This window comes from Miniopterus natalensis, chromosome 1 (genome assembly GCF_054644295.1).
Source record: "Miniopterus natalensis isolate mMinNat1 chromosome 1, mMinNat1.hap1, whole genome shotgun sequence".
NCBI lineage: Eukaryota > Metazoa > Chordata > Mammalia > Chiroptera > Miniopteridae > Miniopterus > Miniopterus natalensis.
Window position 1 is genome coordinate 30,004,640 of NC_142081.1, and position 23,674 is coordinate 30,028,313.

The 23,674-nt window shown below is 43.6% G+C and overlaps 1 protein-coding gene across 1 annotated transcript in view; it reads right to left on the bottom strand.

The window, feature by feature from the left end:
- Positions 1–23,674, bottom strand: part of PRKCH (protein kinase C eta) — a 199,735-nt gene that overhangs the window by 77,927 nt on the left and 98,134 nt on the right. Inside the window, exons 3-9 of the mRNA XM_016198227.2 lie at positions 15,726–15,876; positions 14,008–14,042; positions 10,351–10,439; positions 8,784–8,913; positions 6,498–6,625; positions 3,482–3,625; positions 3,126–3,299 (exon numbers count right to left, since the gene is read on the bottom strand). Coding sequence (XP_016053713.1) covers positions 3,126–3,299; positions 3,482–3,625; positions 6,498–6,625; positions 8,784–8,913; positions 10,351–10,439; positions 14,008–14,042; positions 15,726–15,876 — 851 coding nt within the window. The remainder of the gene's footprint in view (positions 1–3,125; positions 3,300–3,481; positions 3,626–6,497; positions 6,626–8,783; positions 8,914–10,350; positions 10,440–14,007; positions 14,043–15,725; positions 15,877–23,674) is intronic.

Here is a 23,674-nt window from a genome sequence, read left to right on the forward strand (position 1 = left end):
ATGAGGCACGTCTTTATTTGTTCACTCGAGTAACTTGAAACAACAGCCGCTGCACAATCAGACTAGGTTCACTAAATAGCCTGTCCATGGTCTGACTTTTCAAAGTCATCAGCTGATTAAGATCATCTAACCTAATGTCACAGGTAACCATCTACTCTTTGGCTCGGGCCCTGGGAGGATGACCTGAGCCATAGCTGCCCTATCATTTGATTCGTGGTATGAGCAGAAGGCGGCTGGTATCACCTACCAAATAGTACCATCCTTCTTTGCAAGGGTGCTTCAAGCCTGAGCTGTCACCCCACTCATCTCTGGGAAAACAGTTGGGTGAGGGGGGTGAGGAGGGAAGGGCTTTATGCAGGCAAAGTGCAGAGCACAGGAAACACTCTAGGTAGCAGTGGAGGTGGCAGAGCTGGGATTCCACAAGAACCATGGACCCCAGACATGGGAACAGAGAACCAGGGGCAAGATGACAGGGCAGCATGGAATCCAGGGCTGTCTGGAAGAGCCACAGACCATGCGGTGAGGAGCGTGTAGCCTCAAGGAGCCCAGACCACGAGGAAGGAAGGAGTGCAGGGGGAACGTGGCCTAAGAAGCTATTAGCTGACACCCCAGCTCCTTCCAATGTGCTTGGACAGCACGGGAGTGCACACTGTGTATCCCCTTAATACACCCTCCTGGCTCCCAGCTTCCAGTCTTCCCTGCCCCACCCATTCCCCAGGCTGCACATGTGTCCTTCACAACAAGGATCTGAATACAGGGGACCCTTAAACCTCTGCGAATGCTCAGCCTCACTCACAGTCAGGGAAACGCAAATTAGAACTCTGAAGAAACTATGTTTTAAATCTCTCCAATCATCAAAATGATAGATAGCAAGCTGTGAAGTGCGGGTGGGCGAAATCGGTCTTCTCATGGTTTGGGAGTGTGAACTTAGAAATTCAGCAAGCAAGTGGTAAGAGCCTGGGCTCTATTGTCAGACTGTCTGGAATCAAAACCTCTGTTACTTAGAAGCTAAATTTCTTTGTGCCTCAGTTTCCTCATATGTAAAATGGGATTAATGCTAATAGAACTTACTTCATAGAGTTACTGTAAGGATTAAATGAGATAACATACATAATGCACTTAGAACAATGCTTAGTATATAGGTGGTAACATGTTAGCTATCTTTAATAGCTATGAGGGAGAAGGCCAATTGGACTCAGTCAAAATTTTAAATGCATATACTCCGAACAAATACAACTTCTCATAGTGTATCATATAGACATAAAAGCACAATATGTAAGGATAAAAGCACAAGGGGACTCACTGCAATAATGACTGAAATAAAAGACTGGGTACAACCTACACATAGCAATAGGAAACAAATAAATTGTGGCATGTTCTCAAAATGGAAAACTATGCAGCCATTAAAAATGAGGCAACTATGTATCTGTATATACAAATATGAAACAAATCTCCAAGATACATTATTACGTTTTCAACAAAATAAGGTGTAGAATGGTGGGAAATGTATACCATCATTGCTTTTAAAAAAATAAATGTGAATGCATATATGTGGTATGCATGTATGCTTTCATGTGCAAAAAATACTTCAAAAATCTATACACGAAATTAGTACTAATTGTTTCTTTCAGAGAAAAGATATTGATATTGGAGGGTGCTTATATTACTTATTGCAAAAAAATCAGTTTTACAGTTGAAAAATGCAATCTGATATGTCATCTCTCTGCTTAAATTTCTTTGATTTGCTCTGAGGACTAGAGTTCATGTTCCTTAACACAGCCTGCAAGGTCCTTCATGGCCTGGCTCTGGCCATCTCTGCAGCTTCAGTTCTTACCAGGCGCCTCCTCACCCTCCATTCTTCACACACACTACATTCGCCCTCACGGTCTCGCTCACTGCTCCACCTGCGCACTTGCTGGTACTCTCTATGCGTATCTGCCTTCATTCGCCTTTGGCCTAACTAATGCTAACTCACCTGGTTCCCTGGAATCGCACTGCACCGTCCCTGCATCAGGTAGGTGGGGTGTCCCTATCCTGCCCCCGCCTCTATTGCCTGATGGTAGCACAGACAAGGGGCACGTCCCAAATTCACTCTCCCAGAATGCCTTTGACTACGAGAAAGTTCTGAAATACCTTGGCAGACCTTCTTGGTGGCTTCTCAGGAGCCATCTTCCCTCTTCATTGACAACAGAAGCCCAGTGCTAAGTGGGCAGCACAGTGCCCACCGCAGGGGATGAGTCAAGGTTGGTGGGAGTCTACCATGGTAAACCAGCTTGCCCTGGCTAGATATTTGTTCTTCCAGTCTCCTTTGCAGCTAAGGGTGAGCAGGTGACTCAAGCGTAGAGAGAATTTTCTCTCCCCGATACAAGGAGAGTGGCCCATGAAGCCCTGTGCCTCTGCCCCCATGCTTCCTCCCCCAGATGCTGCCCTGTGAGGTGTAATGTTTAGCACTGTGGCAAATAACTTGAAACTCCAAGGGGAAGAGATGTCCAATGTTACTGAGCAACTAAGCCAACCCTAACATTGCTACCACCAGATTCCTCCAGAAAAACGTTTGTATTAAAGAATTAAACTTATCCTTTCTGTTTACTGCAGCCAAAAGCATTCCTAACTGCACACCATTAGAGGGTAGACAGACTTGAATCCCAGGATCAGCCCACACAATGGAGGTAAGGGTCCCTGGTCAAGGCCAGGAGCAATGCATTGGGGCCTTACAGATCAAGGTGCCTTCTCTGGGCCCACCCTGGGTGAGCTCTTGTTAAACATTTAGGGACAGAGCGAAGGTCAAAGTCACCAAGATAAGCAGCCCATGACATTTACTCTATTCTTAGACTTCAGTAACCTTCACTTTGCTAGAGAAGACTTACCTATAAAGACCTTTAAATCTTAGGACACCACCCTCAAAGTGATCCTTTAGGATGCCATGAAAGAAATTGGTTAGTTCACTGGGTTCACCTTCTCCCGCAGGTCATCAGAAGTCAGTGGGGACCTTCCTATGGCCCTCCCACGGGCGCTCATCCCCCAAAAGTTTCTGATAATTCTACTTTATGAAATCCTCAATATCATATTGTCTCAACTCTTTAAGAAAGAAGGCCATGGAGGCTGGGAATGCGCATCCTACTCACAGGGGTCTGAAAGCAGCAGAACAACTGGGTGAGGAAGGGGTGACTGCGGGCCAAGGACAGGATCCTCTTCTCTGTCATTGTGCACTCCACGTCGTCATCTTGCAGGATCACGTCCTTCTTCAGCACCTTCACGGCATAGAGGTCTCCTGTCTCTTTGATTCTTGCAAGCATCACCTATGGCAAAGCGGGAGGGAGCGTGAGCCGAGAACTCGTGCCGTCCTCAGGGTGTGGGCACGCACGGGGCAGAAAGGGAAGGACACGTGGGGAACGTGAGCGTGTACACACACACACACAAGCCCAGATAACATACGCGCAACGCGCTTACTTTACCCTGAACAGTGAAAGCGGAGGCTCACCTTCCCAAAGCTGCCCTTCCCCAACACTCGGATGAACTCAAAGTTGTCGATACCAAGCCGGTTGGCAGAATTAACCCCGACCCCGTTTCCTTCTTTGGTGCCTTCCTTTCCCTGTCGTCTTAGGGTTGATCTGGAAACGAGCTTCTGTAAAGAGAAGGGACACATCGAGTCAGAACTCACAGTGTGCGCATGAAGCATTTATGGAGAAGACCTTACTTGCAGCCTCAGCACTCAATACAACCCATGGGGTAAGATAATTCAGCTTCACAAGTGATCAGGTTCTGCTATTCAAAATTACCTCTGCATCAGCTCGTGGTCTGTGCTCACTGTATCTGGGGAAGAATCACTTAAAAATATTTCTAAGCCACAGAGTTTCAGTTTATGCTCAAGTGGGCGTGTATAGAAACACAAACGCCTTAGTCTGATCCCTCCAGTTCCTCGCAGTGGATTTCCACGGGGCGCTCAGGGGCCAAGAGCGCCACCTGGTGTCCACTTCCTACAAAGAGGTTTTCAGTATTTGCTCAGAGGATCAGGGACCAAGGACCAAGGACTCCATAAAGGGACTCAAATGAATGAAGCGACATTATTTTTACAATTTTTAAAATTATATAAGAGAAATAAAAATCAATATAAAAACTTGAACAATGAACAAAAGTATGAAGGATAAGATTTAAAATACCTGTAATCTCACCAGCCCCCCTCAAAAACAAAAATATAAAAACAATTACACACACACACACACACAGAGCTGTCTTCAACTTGATTAATTCTTAAAATGTAATAAAATCGCTTCATAACACATTTTAATTTAACATTTTGTCATGTGTCTTTCCCATCTCTCTCCAAGAACATGAGTTTTAAGGGCTGTCTGATATTTCATTTTGTGGTTGTATCACAATTTATTCACTAATTCCCCTGCTATTAGAAATATAGGTTATCTCCCATTTCTTACTAGTATAAATAACACCACAGTGAACATACTTGCATTCAAATCTTCCGAGCAGGGTGATTAGTTTTCCAAGCAGGCTGCCTGGGTTCCAATCACAGCTCAGCAACCTAACGGTGACCTTGGCGAAGTTACCTACCCATCCTGTCTGTGCCCCAGTTTCCTCCAACAAAGGGGATGTTATAGCGTCTGCTATATGAGTTATTATGAGGAGTAAATGAATAAATGCATGTAAAGCACATTCAATAAACATGAGCTGTGTTGTCATTATAATCATCATCAGGTTCGTCATAATCTATTTTCTTAAGATAATTTTCTGGAAATGGAATTCTTTAAGCCAAAGTGTAAACTTTGAAGACTTCTGATACATAGTCAGCTTGCCCCCTAGAATGGTTGACCAGCAGCACAATGAGTGCTCCAGTCTCACCAAACCAGAAGCAAGGCTTCCTCAGTGGGTTCTCTGGCCCATGCCAAGGGGACAAGCCCCGTCACGGTGAGGGCACCCACTCAAGGCAAGATAACTTGCAGATGTCCATCTGGGAACATTTATAATGCAAGCTACCACTGAACAACAAATTAAAAGTCTAACATCCTGGACCTTCTGACCTATTTAGATTTTTTGAAAAGCATATCTGGGGCAACTTCTATACAATGTTTGCAATAAACAACTCTGCAATAGCCGGAAACTACAAGGATTTTATCTACTCCACCCAAAAACACAGTGACAGCAAGATATAAAATGGATCATCTTAAAAATCCAATGGTTTTAATAGTTTCTTCTCCAGATCTCTGATTACAACTTTTTCAAAGACAGAAACATTTTACCAGCTTGAATTTCACTTCCTCTACTTCAATACTTCCCCTGGCTGGGTTGCGCTGGCAGAAAGCTCTAAGCCAGTATTTCTCAATCTTTTTTTTTTTTTTTAACCCATTCTTTGCTTTTGATAGACTTAAGATTTTCTGTCTCTTTTTAATGTGCACTGTCAAGTAATAGGTACCTTTCACTTTCTATTAAATATCAGAATATGAAGGATACCTGGTGACTGACATACAACAAGTGGCACTGCCTATTGCTAGAGGGTGTGTCACATGGTCTATCTTATTCCCATTTTATTTTAGAAGCCCTGGTTCTGGCTGAAATCTTTAATCTATGCTCCTTAGGAACAGCTGCCCTGTGCATTAGGAACCCCCCTCACAGTATTAGCATCCTGCCTGTCTATCCAAAGACAGAGACTCGGATGGATTTTGCCAGTGCCTTCCTGAAATATTATGGTTACCAAGTATTCTTCAGTAAAAAGGAAACAGGGCGCTTAGCTGACATGTTCTGGATAACCAAGAACCTGATGGTGACCGTGCCTTCTTTCCCAAGTCCCAGCCACATTCAATAGCTAAGTCTAGAATTCTCTCTCAATATCAAGCCCCATCTTTCAGAAATCACAGCTGTAGCCATCGCTTCCTCCCCGCTCTCTGCAGACCTTGGCCAGGAAGGCAGCAATAGGTTGTGGGCCTGCAAAGTGGTTGAGGTTCTAAGGGACAACAGCAGGTGGCAAACAAAACTTGTTCAAGGCAACTGACACAACTCCACCCACTCCCGGGAGCTGAGAGGGAGGAACTCCTGTCTGTTAATGAACTTGAGAGATAGATTTGCAATCTATAAACAAAACTGTACAACTGCTGGATCTCAGGGCTGTGGAGAACCTCAGAAGGCTTCAAGTTCAACCCCTTAGGAGAGGAGGAAGCTGAGGCCCATTGTTACGGGTCTACTGCACTGCCGGGGGCCTAGCCAAGACCCCTGGATTCCAAGCTTTTTACCAGACCACACTGACAGGGAGCTGAGTTTGCTTTTAAAATCTTTCTGCTTCTTGCTATATCTGCACGCTCATTACTTCTTGTCACATAATTGCATATAGACTCTGATTCACGGAGCAAAATGCTCTTTAAAAATGCAATAAACCTGTTTATTGTGTTTGCTGAGATTAGGAACCTTGATTATGCCACGTGCGCTCATTCGGGCTTACCACATCTGAACAGCTATTCAGTGACAGCACAGGAACGAAAGCAAAGGCTCACCGAGGTCGGAGAAATATTTCCGGGCTGGAGGCCCATCCCAGCCAGAGTCTTGGCCAGCTCCGCCGCATTCACCCCGCAGTTCGGGGCCACGTTCGCCTGGCAGCGGATGTGCACGTTCATCTTACAGACTGTGGGGAAGAGAAGGGAACCGCGCTCAGACAGGAGCCGGTCAGCGCACTGCAGAAGGAACGCGGGCACCGAGAGCGCTACGGCTGAACGAGGCCGCCCTCCCCCAACACTGCTCACTCGTCCCAGCCCCAGGCATTTTCACCTATTTCTTTCTGTGCAGAAGCAGAAAGCCTCCGTGCTGAAGGATAATACATTTCAGATACATTTCCCCCCCACACATGGTGACTTGCTGAAAGACATGCATCTAAATCACGTGGAACAGCTACCGCGGATTTAAGGGCACGATTCAGTGGAGAGATGGGGACACTGTCAGAGTGATGGTTCCTTCCACTGAATGACATGGAATCATGCCAACTGACTACGCTCTTCTCTCTCTTTCGATAAAAGGCAGCAGACACAAGTAGACAGATGGCTGTTCAGACAGGATGGAAATGGTGTTTCGGAGAGAAAACCTCTGAGCGAAGCCCTCGTTCTGAGTATTGTTGTGGTCGGAGCCTCCACAGCACAGGGCGCGCATCCTGTGGGGCTGTGGTTCTGCGCCTGCAGCCTGGGCTCCACCTTCTTCATGGCGCGAGTGGGGAGGAAGAGGGGTTTTTAAAGGTCACAGTAAATGGCGGTGGCGGTTGCGAGACGAGAGTGAAGCGAGCTAAACTCCTGTGCAGGGGAGGCTGACTTGGGATGACAGAGGACCCCAGGTTTGATCAGCAGGAAGTTTCTGATCCGGTTTCTTCCGCGGCCTTGCTGACTGATGGGAGGCAGTCCTGGATCAGCAGCAACAAGCTCTTTTCGGAAGGTCACTGCATCTCTGGAAGTGCTCAGGGGTTCAGGTTTGGGGGGCCCCGAGTTTATGGAATTTAGGGTACCGTGCCCTTTTTAAGAAAAAGAACCTCCAGTCGAGTGGAGTGCTCTGGAAGGTGCCTTGGTGAGGGAGGGGCCCTGAGGCCAAAGCTTCATGACTTTGTGGGAAATCCACCTTTCTTGGGGAAGCTGGAATGGGGACACACAAGCCTCCAGCGGGCTTTCTAAACAGTATGTGATGATAAAAGCAAAAATTATAAGAGCTGGACCACTGAACGGATGTTCCCCTCAGGGCCACCAGAGACAAGAACGAAGCCAGTGAGCCCCATGTGTGGCTCTGCGTGTTAGCAACAGCCACACAAAAGCAGAATGTGACTCTGATGTTGGAAACCCGCACCCATGTGAGACCATCCAGCTCATGATCAAGCAGGGCTGAAACCAAAGCTATACATGAGCTGTTTTGATTATATGAAAAAAAGAACTATTAAGTGGTGTTCTAAAGAGAGAAAAGAATTTGCCCTTTTGAAAAACAAACAACTGGTCCCTTTCTGTTGATACAAGCAGGCTTGGTACATCCGGGCAATGAAAGTTGTCCAAATGCCATCCTTGCCTCCCTTGGTGACTCAGGGTATATCTCAGGCTTCTGGGTGAAGTTCACACGTATTTCAACAGTGCACCCATGACAGCCAGATCGTTATAGCAACACTCAATGAAGACGGCTCAAGGCCAAGAGCTCCCCAACTCCTAACTGGACAGGGGTCAATCCCTTATGCCCAGGCCCTTTGCCCAGGCCAAAGCTTCAAGCACGCGTTCCGCTGGGCACAGTGAGTGAAGCTTAAGTGTCCTTCACTCCGCCGACCTCCATCTCGACCACAGACTCCTTGAGGAGACCAGGGCAGCTCGAGTTACATTTACAACTCGACTCCTGCTCATCTCAGTGAGGTTGTCAGACCTACTCTCCTGTCAGTCCTTCCTCACCACCCAAGCTTCTCTTTTGCCCGCCTTACTTCCGACCCTCTTCCATTTCTGACCAAGATCCCATTTTTCCCCTCTTTTAAATACCTATTAAAATACTCAAGGGTGAGTCTATACTCAGCACGAAATGCACAACAGCCAGCTAGCGAGAACACTGAATTTAACAACTGACCTACTACTCCGTGGTGAGGAAACCTGTGAATCAGACGCAGCTCCCTTTCCACTCCTGACGAGGGACACCTAACTACAGAACTACTAAGATGTTAATTTACAAAGAATCTAAAACCATCTGTCCAAGGTCATATTCTGAGCCTAAAGAATTCCAAAAGCTTGCATCCTGGTGGTCTCACGAAGAAGCGGGTGCCCAGCACCCCAGCGACTCACTTTTACACTGAAGTCCTTGCCGCATTATGCCCCAGAGCAGGGAGCCACAGTGATCGCAGAACGTTGGCACTTTGTAGTTGTGGACGTTGAACTTGTGTGGGATGTTGATTCCGAACCTCTGTTCAGCAATCTGTAAAAAAGAAACGGGGAACAAGAGCTAAAGTCCCACATCAACATCGTTCGTAAAAACTGTAACAGGAGCCCACCAAACGCAGAGTGACACTGTGACACCTGAGCCATGAATAATTATTCGGGCCTTACTGAGCAGACTAAACACGTTTTCTAATGAGCAAGACTGGACAGAAAAGTGTGGCATCGATGAGATTGTTCACTATTTGGGGAGATAAATGGAAATGAAAATTTTCATTCCATCTTTTATGTCCGGGCTGTATTTCTCTGCCTGCCAATGCCCTCACACCCATACCTATTTCCTAGACTCTTTTAACTTCAGGATTAAACAGGTCTTTTATAGACTACATACACTTGCTATCACAAGGTCTTCCAGAAACTACGTCACAAGGTGTGTGTGGCGGGGAGAAGGCGGCACCCAGAGTACATGGAGCCACAGAAGGAATTTGTTCTGAAGTGACATTCGAGTGACCATCTTATTTCAGCCCTTTGGCCTTTATGTGGCATTTGCCTTCTGACACCTGAGGGCAAAGGTTTAATCTCACATACGAGCACTTCCCAGCCTTTTGGCTAAAATCAAGTGTAATCTCACTGTCTCCAGCAAATATTTAGGCTAGGCAGAGGCTCTACAGTCTATGTCACAATTTGAAGCAACAACACCATGTCCACACATGACAAAGAATGAGGCGATTATTACTCCTCTTGGTACTTTCCTGACCTCTTTCTCATAGAGTACACACATCTCTATGTGCGCTCTTTAGCAATCCTGTCTGTGGACAATAAAGAACCACTGGGTTCCAGAGTCAGGTATTTCATTGCATCTGTAAATCCACAGCTGACTGTCAGCGACAATCCTGCTTTCTAGCTCTAGAATTTAGAATAATGCCTACCCCCGCTCAGCGAGATGCAGGCGCCATACGTGAGGTTCGAGCACTTATGGAGTGATGTGCACCCTCCCTGAAATGTCTGGAGAGGCTGGAGGAAGCCAACAGCCACTTTATTTAGGACGCACAATTTACAGTTAACAGCATACTCATCACAACACTTCCATCTTCTTTAACCATCGCAAAAATTTCACGAGGAAAGCACTGATCCTATTTTAAGGATGAGGCTGAGGGAGAAGCTAGCTAGCAGAGGATGATTCCACAGTCAAATCCTGGTCATCTGATGCCAAAGTCTCTCCAAATTAGGAGAACTGAATCCCTGCAGCTTATGCCCGGCGATCACTAAGGGGCTCATCTCAAGGACAGGTCATGCCGCACAAGTACAGAGGTACAAACACCTTAAAGTAAAAAGGAGAGGAATTCCAATTCGGATCCCACCATTGTCTTCAAGGAGCGTGGGAAGGGGAGGGAGAAAAAGAAAGGGACAGGGAGAGGGAAGGAGAAAATGAGAGAGACGGTGCAGGCACCTAATTAGCAAACTGCCCTCCTCTTACCTTTGAATCCACTTTGTTAATATTGTTTTGGCAAGTGCAGGCTGTCACAATTAGATGATGGCAACGCTTGTGGACGACACAGGTGCACACTAGGAAATTAAATCCACAATTAATACATTTTTTGGAGGCTCACAGTGTAGCTAGCTACACTAGAGTCAATGAGGGCTGTACCATGCCCAGGCGCTTGATTTGGGTGTCTGGCCCACATGATAGCAGCCAGTGTCCCGTCCTCTCTGTTTCCTTACCATCACCCTAACTCGGGCCTTTGCTCATGCTAAACTACTTTTATTCAAGTCCTGAGCTTAATCCATCCCTCCTTGGCTCTAATCCTTCCTGTGCCCATCTCTAAAGGAATCTGCTCACAGTATGATTTTGGTCACCTCCCCATGAGTTGAACCTTCATTGGCGTCTCACTGTCAATCAACAGAGTTCAAATCTCCCAGCCAGGTTTCGGGCCCTCCAGAGCCTACCCCAAGCTTACCTGTTGCCTTTCTTCTATGGGAGTTCTTCGTTCCAATAAAAACTAGACTCACTGCTCTTCCAGGAGCAAGGCTTCAACCTCCCCTCACATCCTCCATGTCTTTCTCAATCCTAGCACCTAACTAAATCTTAAATTTATAACAAGACACACCTTTTGAAATGCTTCTTCCATGAAAATACACTACCCCTGGCTGCCCGTCTAGACTGAAGCCATCTTTCCCTCCTCCAATCTCCTACCCTCAGCCTGCCCCCCTCATTTCACATGGTCGACCTAGAGCCTCCAATGCCCTCAGAATCCCCAGCGGGCATCATGCCTTGAACAAAGAATGCACTCGTTAAATATCTGCAGAATGACGCAATCAATTGTTTGAATATTTAGAACTTTCTGAATAACTTTTTCATTTTCGTCTAGACAGCTGACATCGTGCAGACAAAGCCCAGTTTGCCATTCAAGGATGAATGTGTGCCATGAAGCAGTAGGAAAATATGCATCATTTTTAAGATCCTTCAAGACATGTGGAAGTTTTTAGAATTAAATACCTAAAGACAGATGGCATGTCAACAAACAGCACTATACTTTAAAACAAATACAGCTTCCATCAGACTGAATTCTCAGAGCCAGATTGAAAGTTCCCAGAGAACTGATCTTTTTCTATGAGGGGATCTTGAAACCATCATTCACACAGAAAATCCTTATATTCTGAGGCATTTTGGGGTGTGTTGTTTTTTTTCCAGCTAGCTTGGCTAGAGGTTTATTGATTTTATTGATCTTTTCAAGGAACCAGCTTTTGACTTGTAGATTTTTTCTATTGTTTTCCTAATCTCAATTTTACTGATTTCTGCTCTCATTTCATTATTTCTTTTCTTCTGCTCACTTTAAGCTTAAATTTCTCTCCTTTTTCTAGTTTCCTATGATGAAAGTTACATTACTGATTTTTAGATTTTTCTTCTTTTCTAATACATGCATTTAATGCTATAAATTTTCCTCTGAGTATTGCTTTCACTGAATCCCACATATTTTGAAAAAATGTACAGTTGACCTCTGAACAATGTAGGGGTCAGGGGCATCAACTCCCCATGCAGTTGAAAATTCATTTATAACTTTTAACACCCCCAAAACTTAAGTTTTGTGGGGGATTAGTTCCAGGACACCACCCCCTCGGGGTAAACACCCAAATGCATGGATGCTCAGTCCCCTGGGTAAAAGGGTGCCGATCAATGCATACATTCAGCATGCCACATCTGTGTCCATCCAACCATGCGTAGGAACAGTACCGGTGCTTACTAAAAACAATCCATGTTTAAGGGGACTCACATGTAAGTGGACCCAATGATTTCAAACCCATGTTGTTCAAAGGTCAGTTGCACTTTCATTTTCATTTGGTTAAAAATATTTTCTATTTTATCTTGAGCTTTCTTTTACCCATGTGCTATTTAGAATGTATTGTTTAATCTTCAAATATTCGGGGACTTTCCAGCTACCTTTCTTTCAGTCATCTGTCGTTTAATTCCATTGTGGTCTGCAAAGATACTTTTTATGATTTCTCTTCTTTTAAATTTGTTAAGGTTTGTTTTATAGTCCAGGAGGTGGTCTGTGTTGCTAAATGTTCTTTTTGGGCTTGAGAAGAATGTGCCTCCTGCTGTCACCAGGTGGAGTGTTCTGCACATGTCATCTTGATCCAGTTGTGATGTCCTTACTGATTTCCTGCCTGCTGGGTCTACCAGTTACATGGTTACTGAGTCTCCAACTACAACCGTGGATTGTCTACATATCCTTGCAGTTCTACAAGTTTTTGCCTCACGTATTTTGGTGCCTGTTAGGTGTTAAGCCTTGTTATGTCTTCTTGAAGAATTGACCCCTTTATCATTACATGAGTCTCTCTTCTAAAGTTTGCTTTGTCTATTTGCTTTTGATTGGTGTTAGCATGGCATACCTTTCTCCAACCTGGTATTGTGTTTTATATCTCTTAGCAAGATATGAACAAATTGGTGTCTTTATGTCTCCTAATGTGCTTTCCTGCTCTTTTAACAGCAGGTGGCCCACTGAGAATCAGCTCTTTGAACATCCTGGCACCATGCGTACGATGGACCATAGACGACGGCAGGACATATCCCTGTGCTGGACAGGTGCAGGCCAAAGAGTGACATCGATTCTGAGCTGTGAATTATATTCTTATTTGGGGCTGGGATTAATTGCATAAGGTCAATTATTGTTGTTGTAGTGATTATGTATTTATATTTTCTAAATTTCAGAACTCAACAGAATTGTTCATACATATTAGAGTCAAAATTAGATCCAAGAAAAATTATGTCCTATTTCATTTTAAGGAAACTAATGTTTTACCTCACTTCCTTCAGGAGAGAAGGTAGGGTTTCCTTATCTACAGGTAGGCTGACACTCTAGGATACATAGTGCTATTTTATCAGCCATCTGTAGAGTGCAGATCAAGAAGGTGCCATATGTGTAAACCATGTGATAGACAAGCCAACACTAAGGGAGGCCAGATAAAAACCCAACCCAACTGAGCCCGGCTAACTCTCCTGAGTAAGGAGTCTTCTTTCAGTCCTCCCACTTCTATTTCATTCCAGCTCTGCCCGAACACCAGTAAATTGGGTTGATCTTAGAATTGTGAAAATCAAAATAAACTGAATGAATACAGTACAAGATCATTAGTAGCTTAACCTGGAACATTTCTCACATTTTTAAAAAAAGTCAAAAAGCAACTTGGATAATAGCTTCTATTTCCAAAGAGGAAACAGCACGGTGCTACTTCTCACCCCTGTTGACATGGGGTTGAAAAAATAAACATTTATCTTCAAGATTCAAGGGTACTACCCACAAAATGGCATTGCCTTTTCTGAGTGCTTTCAGTGCAGTGCTATTGTAGAGACAAAACTTTAAATGACTGAAGTTTATTAGGTATCTGGCTTTAACAATAAATATATCATCTCTACATTTGTCTTTAAAGAAACCATAACCAACATCTAAATAAAACTAAACAGTACATAATTCTATTGTGTGTTGGTGTTTGTGTGTGGGGGGGGGAGGGGTGTGTGTCTCATGTGACCTACAGAGAGTTGTCACAATATTAACGGAAGGCATCCTGTTTCTTCTTGGTATAATCACTTTTTAACATAGGAACAAGATCAAACATAGTTTTTAAAATGTTTTCTTACCTTGGCATTGATAACCCTGTTTCCCAAATACTCCCCTGTTCAAGACAACAGAGAAAAAAATTACCATCAGTTGACTATTTCAGCAAGAATGTTCCTATAATTACAATACATAAGGAACACAAATTTCACCCTCTAGTCTTTTATGGAAAACACACTTTCAGAGACGCAGCAAGGATATGTGCTTTTCGAGCCCTTGTTTGTTACCACAAGAAACAAAGGAAACCATCGGATGAATTAGAAGGCTCCAGATGACAGAGACGGGTGGGTATTGGCAATTCTCATTCCACCCGCCTCTGTGGCAATCCCTCAAATCCTCGTGAACATCAGCCCTTATCTCTGTGTGTGTGTGCGCGCGCGCTTCAGCCTGAAGTCACCCCGCCACCTTGCGCGGCACCCTCTCTCCCACCGGTGCAAAGATGTGCAGGGGTGAAGCACACAGGCGCAGGTGCACAGGCAGACAGGTGACTCCACTGCAGCTGCCTGGCCCGTGGCGCCCTCCCTCTTCCCCGTGCCCACATCGCCCTGGCCACTGCGGGAGAGCAGAAGTGAGGCCACAATGTGTCCATCATGCCAGCGGCTTTCACCTGCGTCTCTCCCCAGTACGGGCTCTGGGCCATGGTGATATAATTCTTATTCTCACGAACAAAGAAGCCTGTAGGCTATGCTGGCTAAGAGCACAGACCCTGACGCCAGGTGGCCTGGGTGTGATTTAGGGCAGGCTGCTAACTTCTTTGAGCCACAGTCTGCTCTATAAAAAAGAATAATGATCGCCATTCCTACTTCATAGGGTTATCATGAAAGTAAAAGGAGTTGATAATGTAAAATACCAAGAATAGGGCCTGGCACTTTAAGTGCTATACAAAAGTTTATTATATAAACAAAATTATTGGCTCTATTTTGTAAATGAGGAGACACTAATGGGTTGTATTTCACACACCTAATTGGTGATGATATTGAATTCCAGAGTTCATACTTTTAACTGTGCACATGTAACACATACACAATTATTGTGTTTGTGTGTGTGTGTGGGGGGGGGAGAGAGAGAGAGAGGGGGAGGGAGAGAGAGGGGGAGGGAGAGAGGGAGAGAGAGAGAGATTGAGATTGGGCGGGCAAAGCTGGTTGGGTGGGAGTTAACGTTTCCTTGGTGGAAAAAATTTAGTGAAATTAACAAGTAAGTTTCCATTTAGAACCTTAGTTGAGGTCACAGGTTGTCACCACAAATGCATACAGGGCAGGCAGGCCACAGGAAGGAGAGAGGCAGAACGGTGTGACATGAAATAAAGAGCACTGGACAGTCGCCCTTTGGGTCCGACCGTGCAGACTGCCACGAAGGAAGAAAATAGGCTCTGAGATGCTGCAGCTTCTGATGTTTTCCATAGGAAATGCAGTGGGAACTTTTTCCTGAAGACTATGGTTGTGATAGTACATGTGCAGGCTTCCCATCAACATCCAGTTTAGGGCCTTTAATTTAGACAAGACTCTACTCTTTGTTAAAAATGATAGAAACATAGATTATGACTGTTGAAAGATATAAAATCCAAAGTCATCACAAGAAAGAAAATACCACGTAATTGATTGATATTCAGAAATTATTCTGAACCAAGTGCAAACTTGGTTTGCACAAAAATGTAGACCTCCATCCATGCTGCAGCTATTAAACTGTATTCTGCTTCTGAGGTGGGAACTCTTCGGAGGAGAGAAGTCAGGGAGCCTCTTACCAGATAAACTCCCTGCAGTGAGAGCAGTAGGTGGGCTGCCTCAGGTACGTGGCCATAAACTTGTGTCCATTGATCTGGTGGACTCGCCTTCGCATAGCCCTTTGGCGCTTCCTGGTAAAATGTTTGAAGATTCGGTCTCTCTGGAGAGTAGCTGCGTATTAAAAGAAAGGAAAAAAAAAGAAGTGTAATGAATCTACCTGCACCTGATGTTTGAGAAAGTTTGATAGTTCAAAATACTCCCTAAATTATTTTTTCCTTCTTTAAGATGCAAAACACCCCAGAAAATAACCATCCTTTTCTAGTGACCTTAGGATTCTTAATTTTTAAGGCTAGACGTAAGTGACCCCTGAGATTCCCGCTGCCTGGTTACAACTGGCCTTCTTGGGTGCGTCTCCCCAGCAGAGACAACGGTTTCCCACGGCCGCGATGCTCCAGTACACGCAGCAGGGCGGGCGCCGAGCCCGTCCAGCTGTCTGGGACTCTGGTCCATCAACTGGCGGCAGCTACTGGCTGGTGAGACAGGGTTTCTCACTGTTGGGCTCTCACAAGAGATTCTGCTGTCCTCACGAGCTGAATGAGGGAGCTGCCCCAAAGCATGTCCCAGCACCTCCTCTGTTAATTGGGAACGGGTAGAAATGAACCTGGAAGAGGTATCAAGTTCCTTTTCTAGCCTCCCATTTTTAAAATAGTGGCTCCAAATCTGAAGGGTTTAAAAACAATGCACAATCTGAAGAGAGTAAATGATTAAAAAATAATAATAAATAAAATAAAGGCAGTAAATGGTGTCTTCCACATAGTTATACTAGAACTTTTCCAAAATATGCAGATTTGTGATTAATAAAATAAAAATGACGTCTTCAGCACTGCTTTTAAATTCATCACTGATACAAAGGAAATCTCGGGAATCGTGTAAGAATAATCTGCTAATAAATTTCTAACCTGGAGGAAATAGATTTCCATGAAAATACAAATGACAAAATTTATTGAATAAGAGCTAAATAAACCAAATAGACTAATTTTTTTGGAAGAAATTGAGAAAGTTTTCTAAGGATTGTCTCTCAAAAACCATCCAGGCCCAGGTGGTTTCATGCGTGAATTGTTTTAAGGCTTCAAGGACAACATAATATTAGTGTTTAAACCTGTTTCGGAATAGAGAAAGGAGAGAGCCCAATTTTAAAGGAAATCGGGATACAACACTAGGAATAAAATATATAATTGATATATTCTAAGATATAGCAGAAAAAAGAAATCAAGGTTGATAATTTTTTTATATCATGAACCCCCCCCCCCAGAGAGTCCATGACACCTATGGATCCCTTATCAGAATGAAGGTTTATAATCTAAGAAAATAAGATACATAGATTGCAAATAAAATCAAGTATCAAAATATATTTTAAGTGAGATAGAATAATATATGTGTTTTTTTCTAGAAATTAAACACTTAGTGGCAGACCTAGTCATTATAATAATTTTGAAGTAGTGATGTGGGTAAGTTGCATTTCATAATACCTGTGAAAATTGTAACATAATATGAAAATAATCTGTGATTTTTATTGTTACAACAGAGACACTGCTAATACCACAGTGGTTTGTTTATAAGTGGAAGAAAATGCTACATTTACATTATAGGTTAATGAAAATAAAGGTGAAAAAATTTTTTTTCTCATCAAGTTTCTGGACTATCTAAATTCTAATTATGGATCCCAGTAAAAGCACCCCCTTCCAGTTATTTAATAAGCTCACTCATAAATATTGATACAGGGGTCTTTGTTATTGAAGTTCATGTAATTACAAAGCAAATAGGGAAACAATGTAAGGAAATATTAGTGAGTACTTTCATGCTATGGGGTTTTTGCTTTACTGTTCTTTTACAGTTAGTCCCCAGCACAAATATTCTTTCCACTTAATAACAGCATCTTTTCCTGCCTGCCACACTGGCCTCTCAGTTCACTGGATGTGGTAATGTTTGCGACAAACGTCTTCATATGCGATATAAACTAACTGCAAAGCAAAACTGAAAATCTTGCAAAAGCTGAAGACTTTTCATGCAGTCTAGGGCAGGGGATGTTTGAGAATTCACACCCAAAGCCAATGACAGAATTAGATCAGTTAACAACTGAACAAAAAAATTTGCTACAGAAAATGACATGATAGTCATTTTAAGAGAATAATTTGAATACCAATATAAAACGAAAGGCCCCTGAGAAATGATGCCTGAGACGCTTGTTAAAAATATTTTATTTACAACTGTACGATAGAAGTAAAAAATAAAATAGATAGTATTCTGATATAATAAAATTGTCTGAAAAAATATTTTGTTCTAAAAATTAGTGCCTAGACAAAAATAACAAAATTTGTTCAATATAATATTTTCATAATATTAGGTTCCTTCTTCAAACTCCTTCTCCCACTTTTTACCTATTAACAAACTCCAGTCCTCAGTTTGAGGATTCATTTGACATGTCATCTGCCCGGTAGGGATGACACCCAGATAACTGGAACTCCCTAGCAGCACCTTACGAGAAAAACCACTGTGCCCAAGTGGGAATTTTCCCAGGAGTGTAACAACAAATATATTAGAAAATCTATTATTATATCTTATTCCAGTAGCAGGTGAAAGAAAATAAGTCCGATCATTTCAACAGATGTTGAAAAGGAATGTGATAAAACTGAACTTGCATCCAATAAGCTAAAATAAAAACCTTTTGAAAAGACAGACCAGAAGATAAACCAGGAAGTGCTTTCCTCATAGGTTTTTTCCAAGGGCTGGGCGAGGTAATGTATTCAAAGTGTTCAGCACAGAGAAAGGTACATGACCCTTGAACAGCATGGTATTTAGGGAAGAGGCTGCCTCCCTCACCATGCAGTCAAAAATCTGTATATAACTTTTCACTCCTCCAAAAACTTAACTACTAATAGCCTAGTGTTGACTGTAAGTCTTACCAATAACATTAACAGTCAATTAACATATTTTGTATGTCCTATGAGATATGTATTATATACTGTATTCTTAAAATAAAGTAAGCTAGAGAAAAGAAAATAGTAAGAAAATAGTAAAAGAAAATACATTTACAGTATTTATTGAAAAAAATCCACATATTAGTGGACCCGCGCAGTTCAAACCTGTGTTGTTCAAGAGTCAACCATAATTTTGGGGGGGGGGTGTTCATTTGACAATGCTTGTCAAAGTTTTAAATACACTTTTCTTTTCATTTAGCAATTCAACTTCTACATTTTTTTTCTGTAAAGAATACTGGAAAAAAAGAGAATGTACCATATATATGTATCTCGATATATATGTATCAATTGCTACATTCTTTTTAATAGTAAAAATTGGGGTCTACACAAGAAATCTGAAAGAATGAAATTCAGAAATAGCCAAAATGAATTTGGCAAAGACACCAATGCCTTCAGAGGCTCTAGCACAGTTAAGATTATGCCTGCTTCAGTTTTGGTTTGTGTGTGTGTGTGTGTGTGTGTGTGTGTGTGTGTGTGTGTGTGTGTGTGTGTGTGTGTGTGTGTGTGTAAAATCTTCAGCAAGCAATCTAATGACTTCTATTTCAGGTTTCTCATCTGTCTAAAGAGGGTAAAATACACCCTTCAGCCCCTTAGCCCCTTAGCCCCTCAGCCGTATGGGGAAAGTGTCACAATCAATATTCCTGAGAGATTCTTACAATTTTAAAGATCACACAAGAACAGAGCCCCTCTACTGTACTGCCCATTTCCACACTACTTCCAGTAGCCATTTAGTAACCACAAGGTGAACAGATTTTAATGTCCCCTTGTTGGCAGATGATAAAAATTGACCTCATGGTATCACCCTATGTAACCTATGTTATCACCAACCCGAGACCCGCTCAGTGCTGACCAGCGCAAGCCTTGTATCGAATTACTCAACACATCACATCTAGATGCAAATAAAATCCTCCCTAGAGGTCTAATTACCAAGAATTTACTTATTTAATCCCTTAATGCTATAAAGATTGGTGAAAAGGTCATCTCACTTGCATTTTTAATATTTCATAAGTCGAATACTTTTTCTCCCTGTCAACAACTGTTACCATAGCGACATCACTGCCTACGAATTTTCCAGGGCGTTCCTTCTGGCCAGAAGGGTTTAGGAAGAAACCACCTGTAGCTGTAGGCAATCCCTTACTGCCTCCACTACGGCCTTTCACCCCTCCCGGGACGCCCTCCCCCAGTTATGTTCTTTTAACTAAACTTACTTTATCTGCCTCAGAGCCTAAGCGGCCTTCCCCGATTCCTGAAACAAGGGGAAATGCTCCCCTCCCTCTGTTCCCATGGCAACCTGGGAGTGCCCCTCAGTCATCTGCCTTATGCCACGCCACTGGGGGCCGAGTCCCTGCACCTCTGTACCCCAGGCACCTCAGGCACCTCATCCGCGATCACTGGAACTAAACGTCACTCTCCCCTTTTCCTGTGCGTATCCTCGGCACGCGTGCCTGCTGGTTTAAAAAAGCCAGCGCGCTCCTGCACACGCGCACGCACCTGGGAATGTAGAAGGCCTGTGGTCATTTAGGAGAGCTATGGGTCTCTCTGACTTGCTCTCTTGATGGATGCCACGAACAGAAAGAGCGGGCGTTCCTACTGCACGACTCCCCTGGGCGCACAGAGAGAACAAGCTTCCTCGCTGCCTGCAGCCCTCCTGCTGACTCAGGGCCGGGTTAAAAGGTCTACTAAGGACTGTTCCATCCTCGGTGGCCCTACCCCAACCCAGGCTTTGAGAACTCTTCCAGATCACATGTTAGCTGAGCACGTCAGGCAACCCTAACATGCTCTGCAGCCGAAACCTGCATCACAACTTCTGGTTTGGCTCCTGAGGCGCTCAGGGCCTCTCGGTAAATAGGAAGCTGGCTCAGGGCCCCGGCGTGAGGCACATTCCAGTCTCTAGGGGCACTCGGGCCTGGAGCCGGGGTCTGAGCTGGTTTTCACAAGCCCTCCCATCGACGGGGAGGAGAATGATTATGGCAGGTATAACAAAGAAGAACTATTCTGTTATAAAGTCTATTTTGTAAAATCTGATTGTCATCCAATACACTCTTTGGAGAACTTTAGAATACATGTGATTAGGAGCCACCAAAATACCCCAGGGTGAGTTTTGATTGCAAAAAGTTTTGCTGGACTTGAACTTGTGTTGCTAATGTGAAACTTTGCAGGGGAGGGGTGTCTCTGAAGTCTCTGTAGAACTGTTTTAACTTTATCTCAAAAACAGTAATAGCCTCTTGACTTAAGTCTTTTGTCCTACCTACCTGAGCTGAAGGTTTTGTGTTCCAGCAGCAGAAGTTTAGGAAAGTACTTCTGAAACCTTCTGATGGGAGCCAAAAGCATAGATTACAGCCCCTCACTTTCAAATGATGGTGAGCAAATTAAACCTGAGAAAGAAAATCTACGGCACGGCACTTTTTAATTTACAGAATGATTGATATAAAATGCATAAAGGAAATAACTTTGCTTCAGTATCAGATGTGAACTAACTTTAAGTTGAATTTCCTTCATTTCAAAGGCACTGAGGTTTGCTACCATCTGTGGCTTGTCTTTTAGGGGCTACACAGAGGAGGCTGCTCAGCCTTTCTATACGACAGGCTGAGAGTGTGGTGGCATGAACCCCGCTTCTCCCCCCTATAAACTCACTTAATCTCCTACGCTTCAGTTTCTTCATTTGTTGAACATGAAGGGCAACAGAACCCTCCTCAAAGGGAGGTTCTGAGGACTTGCTAAGAAGTGTAATGATTTGAAATGTACTTGGAAGGTAGCAACTGTTACCTGTTATAACTGTTGTTAAAACCCTTGCATCAAACTATCACAGAGATCAAGGAACAGGAAAGATTTTTAGTTCAACCACCTAATTGCCTAGAAGAGAAATCAATACCAGGAAACCATAACCTTGAGAAGGTGAACACCATGCCCAAGGTTCCCCCAGGTAGCAAGCGCCAGAAGGACAAGTGTCCTCCACTCCTGTTTTACCCCAGGCTCTGGGTAACAACAGCACACTGCACTTTGTCCTATATTAACATTGGGTCTCCTGGAAAGTGATATATTTTCTGGTGAGGAAACAGAAACTAACAAGAAGGTTAAGTGAGGTCAAGCAGCCAATGATAGAAGTGGGGACACCAGACTCTACTATTGTTGAAGGACTGAGCAACACTATCAAATGTCTTTTTTTCTTCTTCCTGAGATACTAGTTTTATCATTTGTGCACATGGGAGGGAATAGCTGTGAGAAAAGCAAACAGGAAAACCTTAGCGCTGACCAAAAGTTACTAGTCAAAAAAGAATCAGAACGCATTACATTGTTTATGTCTCCAAAACATATCCTTGAAAGGTAATGAGATACGGCAGAGAATTCTGCGCCTAATTATCAAACCCACAAATAAGCAACTGTATGACTACAGAATTGTGTGCATGAAGAATGATGCATAACAATTTAAACTCAGATGATTCCTGTCTGAGACAGGAATGATATAAACAGAGAAAGATTAGGACATGCATTAAGCAAATAAATAATAAGTAACTTAAATGAGTCTTTACAACAAGTACACACAACCAGTGGGTGAGAGCATCCAGTGGGTGCTGAGTGATGAGAGAATCACAGGAGTTGCATACCTGGTCCTCTGATTAATTAAGGAAGGCTTCATAACCGGGCTGAGATTAGCCGTTGTTTGGAAAAGAGGAAGGAAAATTTAGTGAACCAGGAGAGGGGAGGGATCCTGCAATTTGTTCCAGCACCAATCACAAAGGTTGTGACAAAGGGTGTCAGTATTTTTAAATGGCAAGCGAAAGCTCACAAATGACATTGAGTAGTACTGAATTTCCTCTGCTTTTTGAAAAGAGCTTACCCACACAACTCACAGTAATTTCCAAATTCAGATAAGAGTGATTAGACTCTGTAGTTTGAGACTCGACTCTCTAGGAGCTACATACACGTGTTTCTCAGGGACCTGGCTCCCTCTGAGGAAGCTCAGCCCACATAAATACCCACCATGGTACAGACCCATGAGGATGACTGTCATGGGCACAAGCAGGAGAGGAAAATAATGTTTTACTAGACTGACCCTCTTGAGTAGGACTCATGGCTCATAGCGCCACGGAAGCCGATCCCATCCTCACACATCACTCCAGCCTTCTCTGTCAGCGGAGAAATCAGAACAGAGGTTGGATGTGACCAAAGTTCCATCAAGAGCCAGGGGAGAGGCCTCTCACCCCACTGTTACAAGAAGAAGGACCTGACCTCCCCCCATCCTCTAATCTGCTTATCTTCTGCACCTCTGGTATCTGCGTGCTGTTCAAAGTACAAACTCTCCCCTTCTAGTCCTTGAAGAAAGAGACTTTGGCTCCAACAACGTCTGGTCCCTCTCACTACAATTTCACCTTCGCCAGGTCTTCTCTTCCACCCAACCTTTAAACATGCGTGTATCCCCGGGTACATCATCTTTGTACATTAGTCTCCTGGTCTTTATGGATGCCCACTCATCTCTGAGACCTACATTCTCTTGGTTTCTAAGAACTGGCTGTACACTCAGGACTCCCAAATCTGTGGCTCTAGCCCTGCCTTCTGACTACTCACCTTATTTTTAAGTAGCTTCTCAGTATCTCTCCAAGATATTCTTAAATTTCCTAAAACTTGACATTTGTAGGATGAACCCTCTTCCCACTCTTCAACCCACCCATTCTCCTAAATAATAATACCACCATCACTGGAGTCATCCAGAAGAAAATGCAGAGCTATCTCCAGATCCTTCTTCTCCACCCACAACCAATCAATTGTCAAGTTCTACTAGACCTACCACAATCTGCCTGGATCTCTCCCTCCCATGCTCATTGCATACCGTTCATGCACTCTTCCTCCTCCCACCTGGACTGTGTAATACTTTCTAGCTAGTCTCTCTGCATAAGTTCGCTCCCCTCTGCAATCCATCCTTCATTCATCCA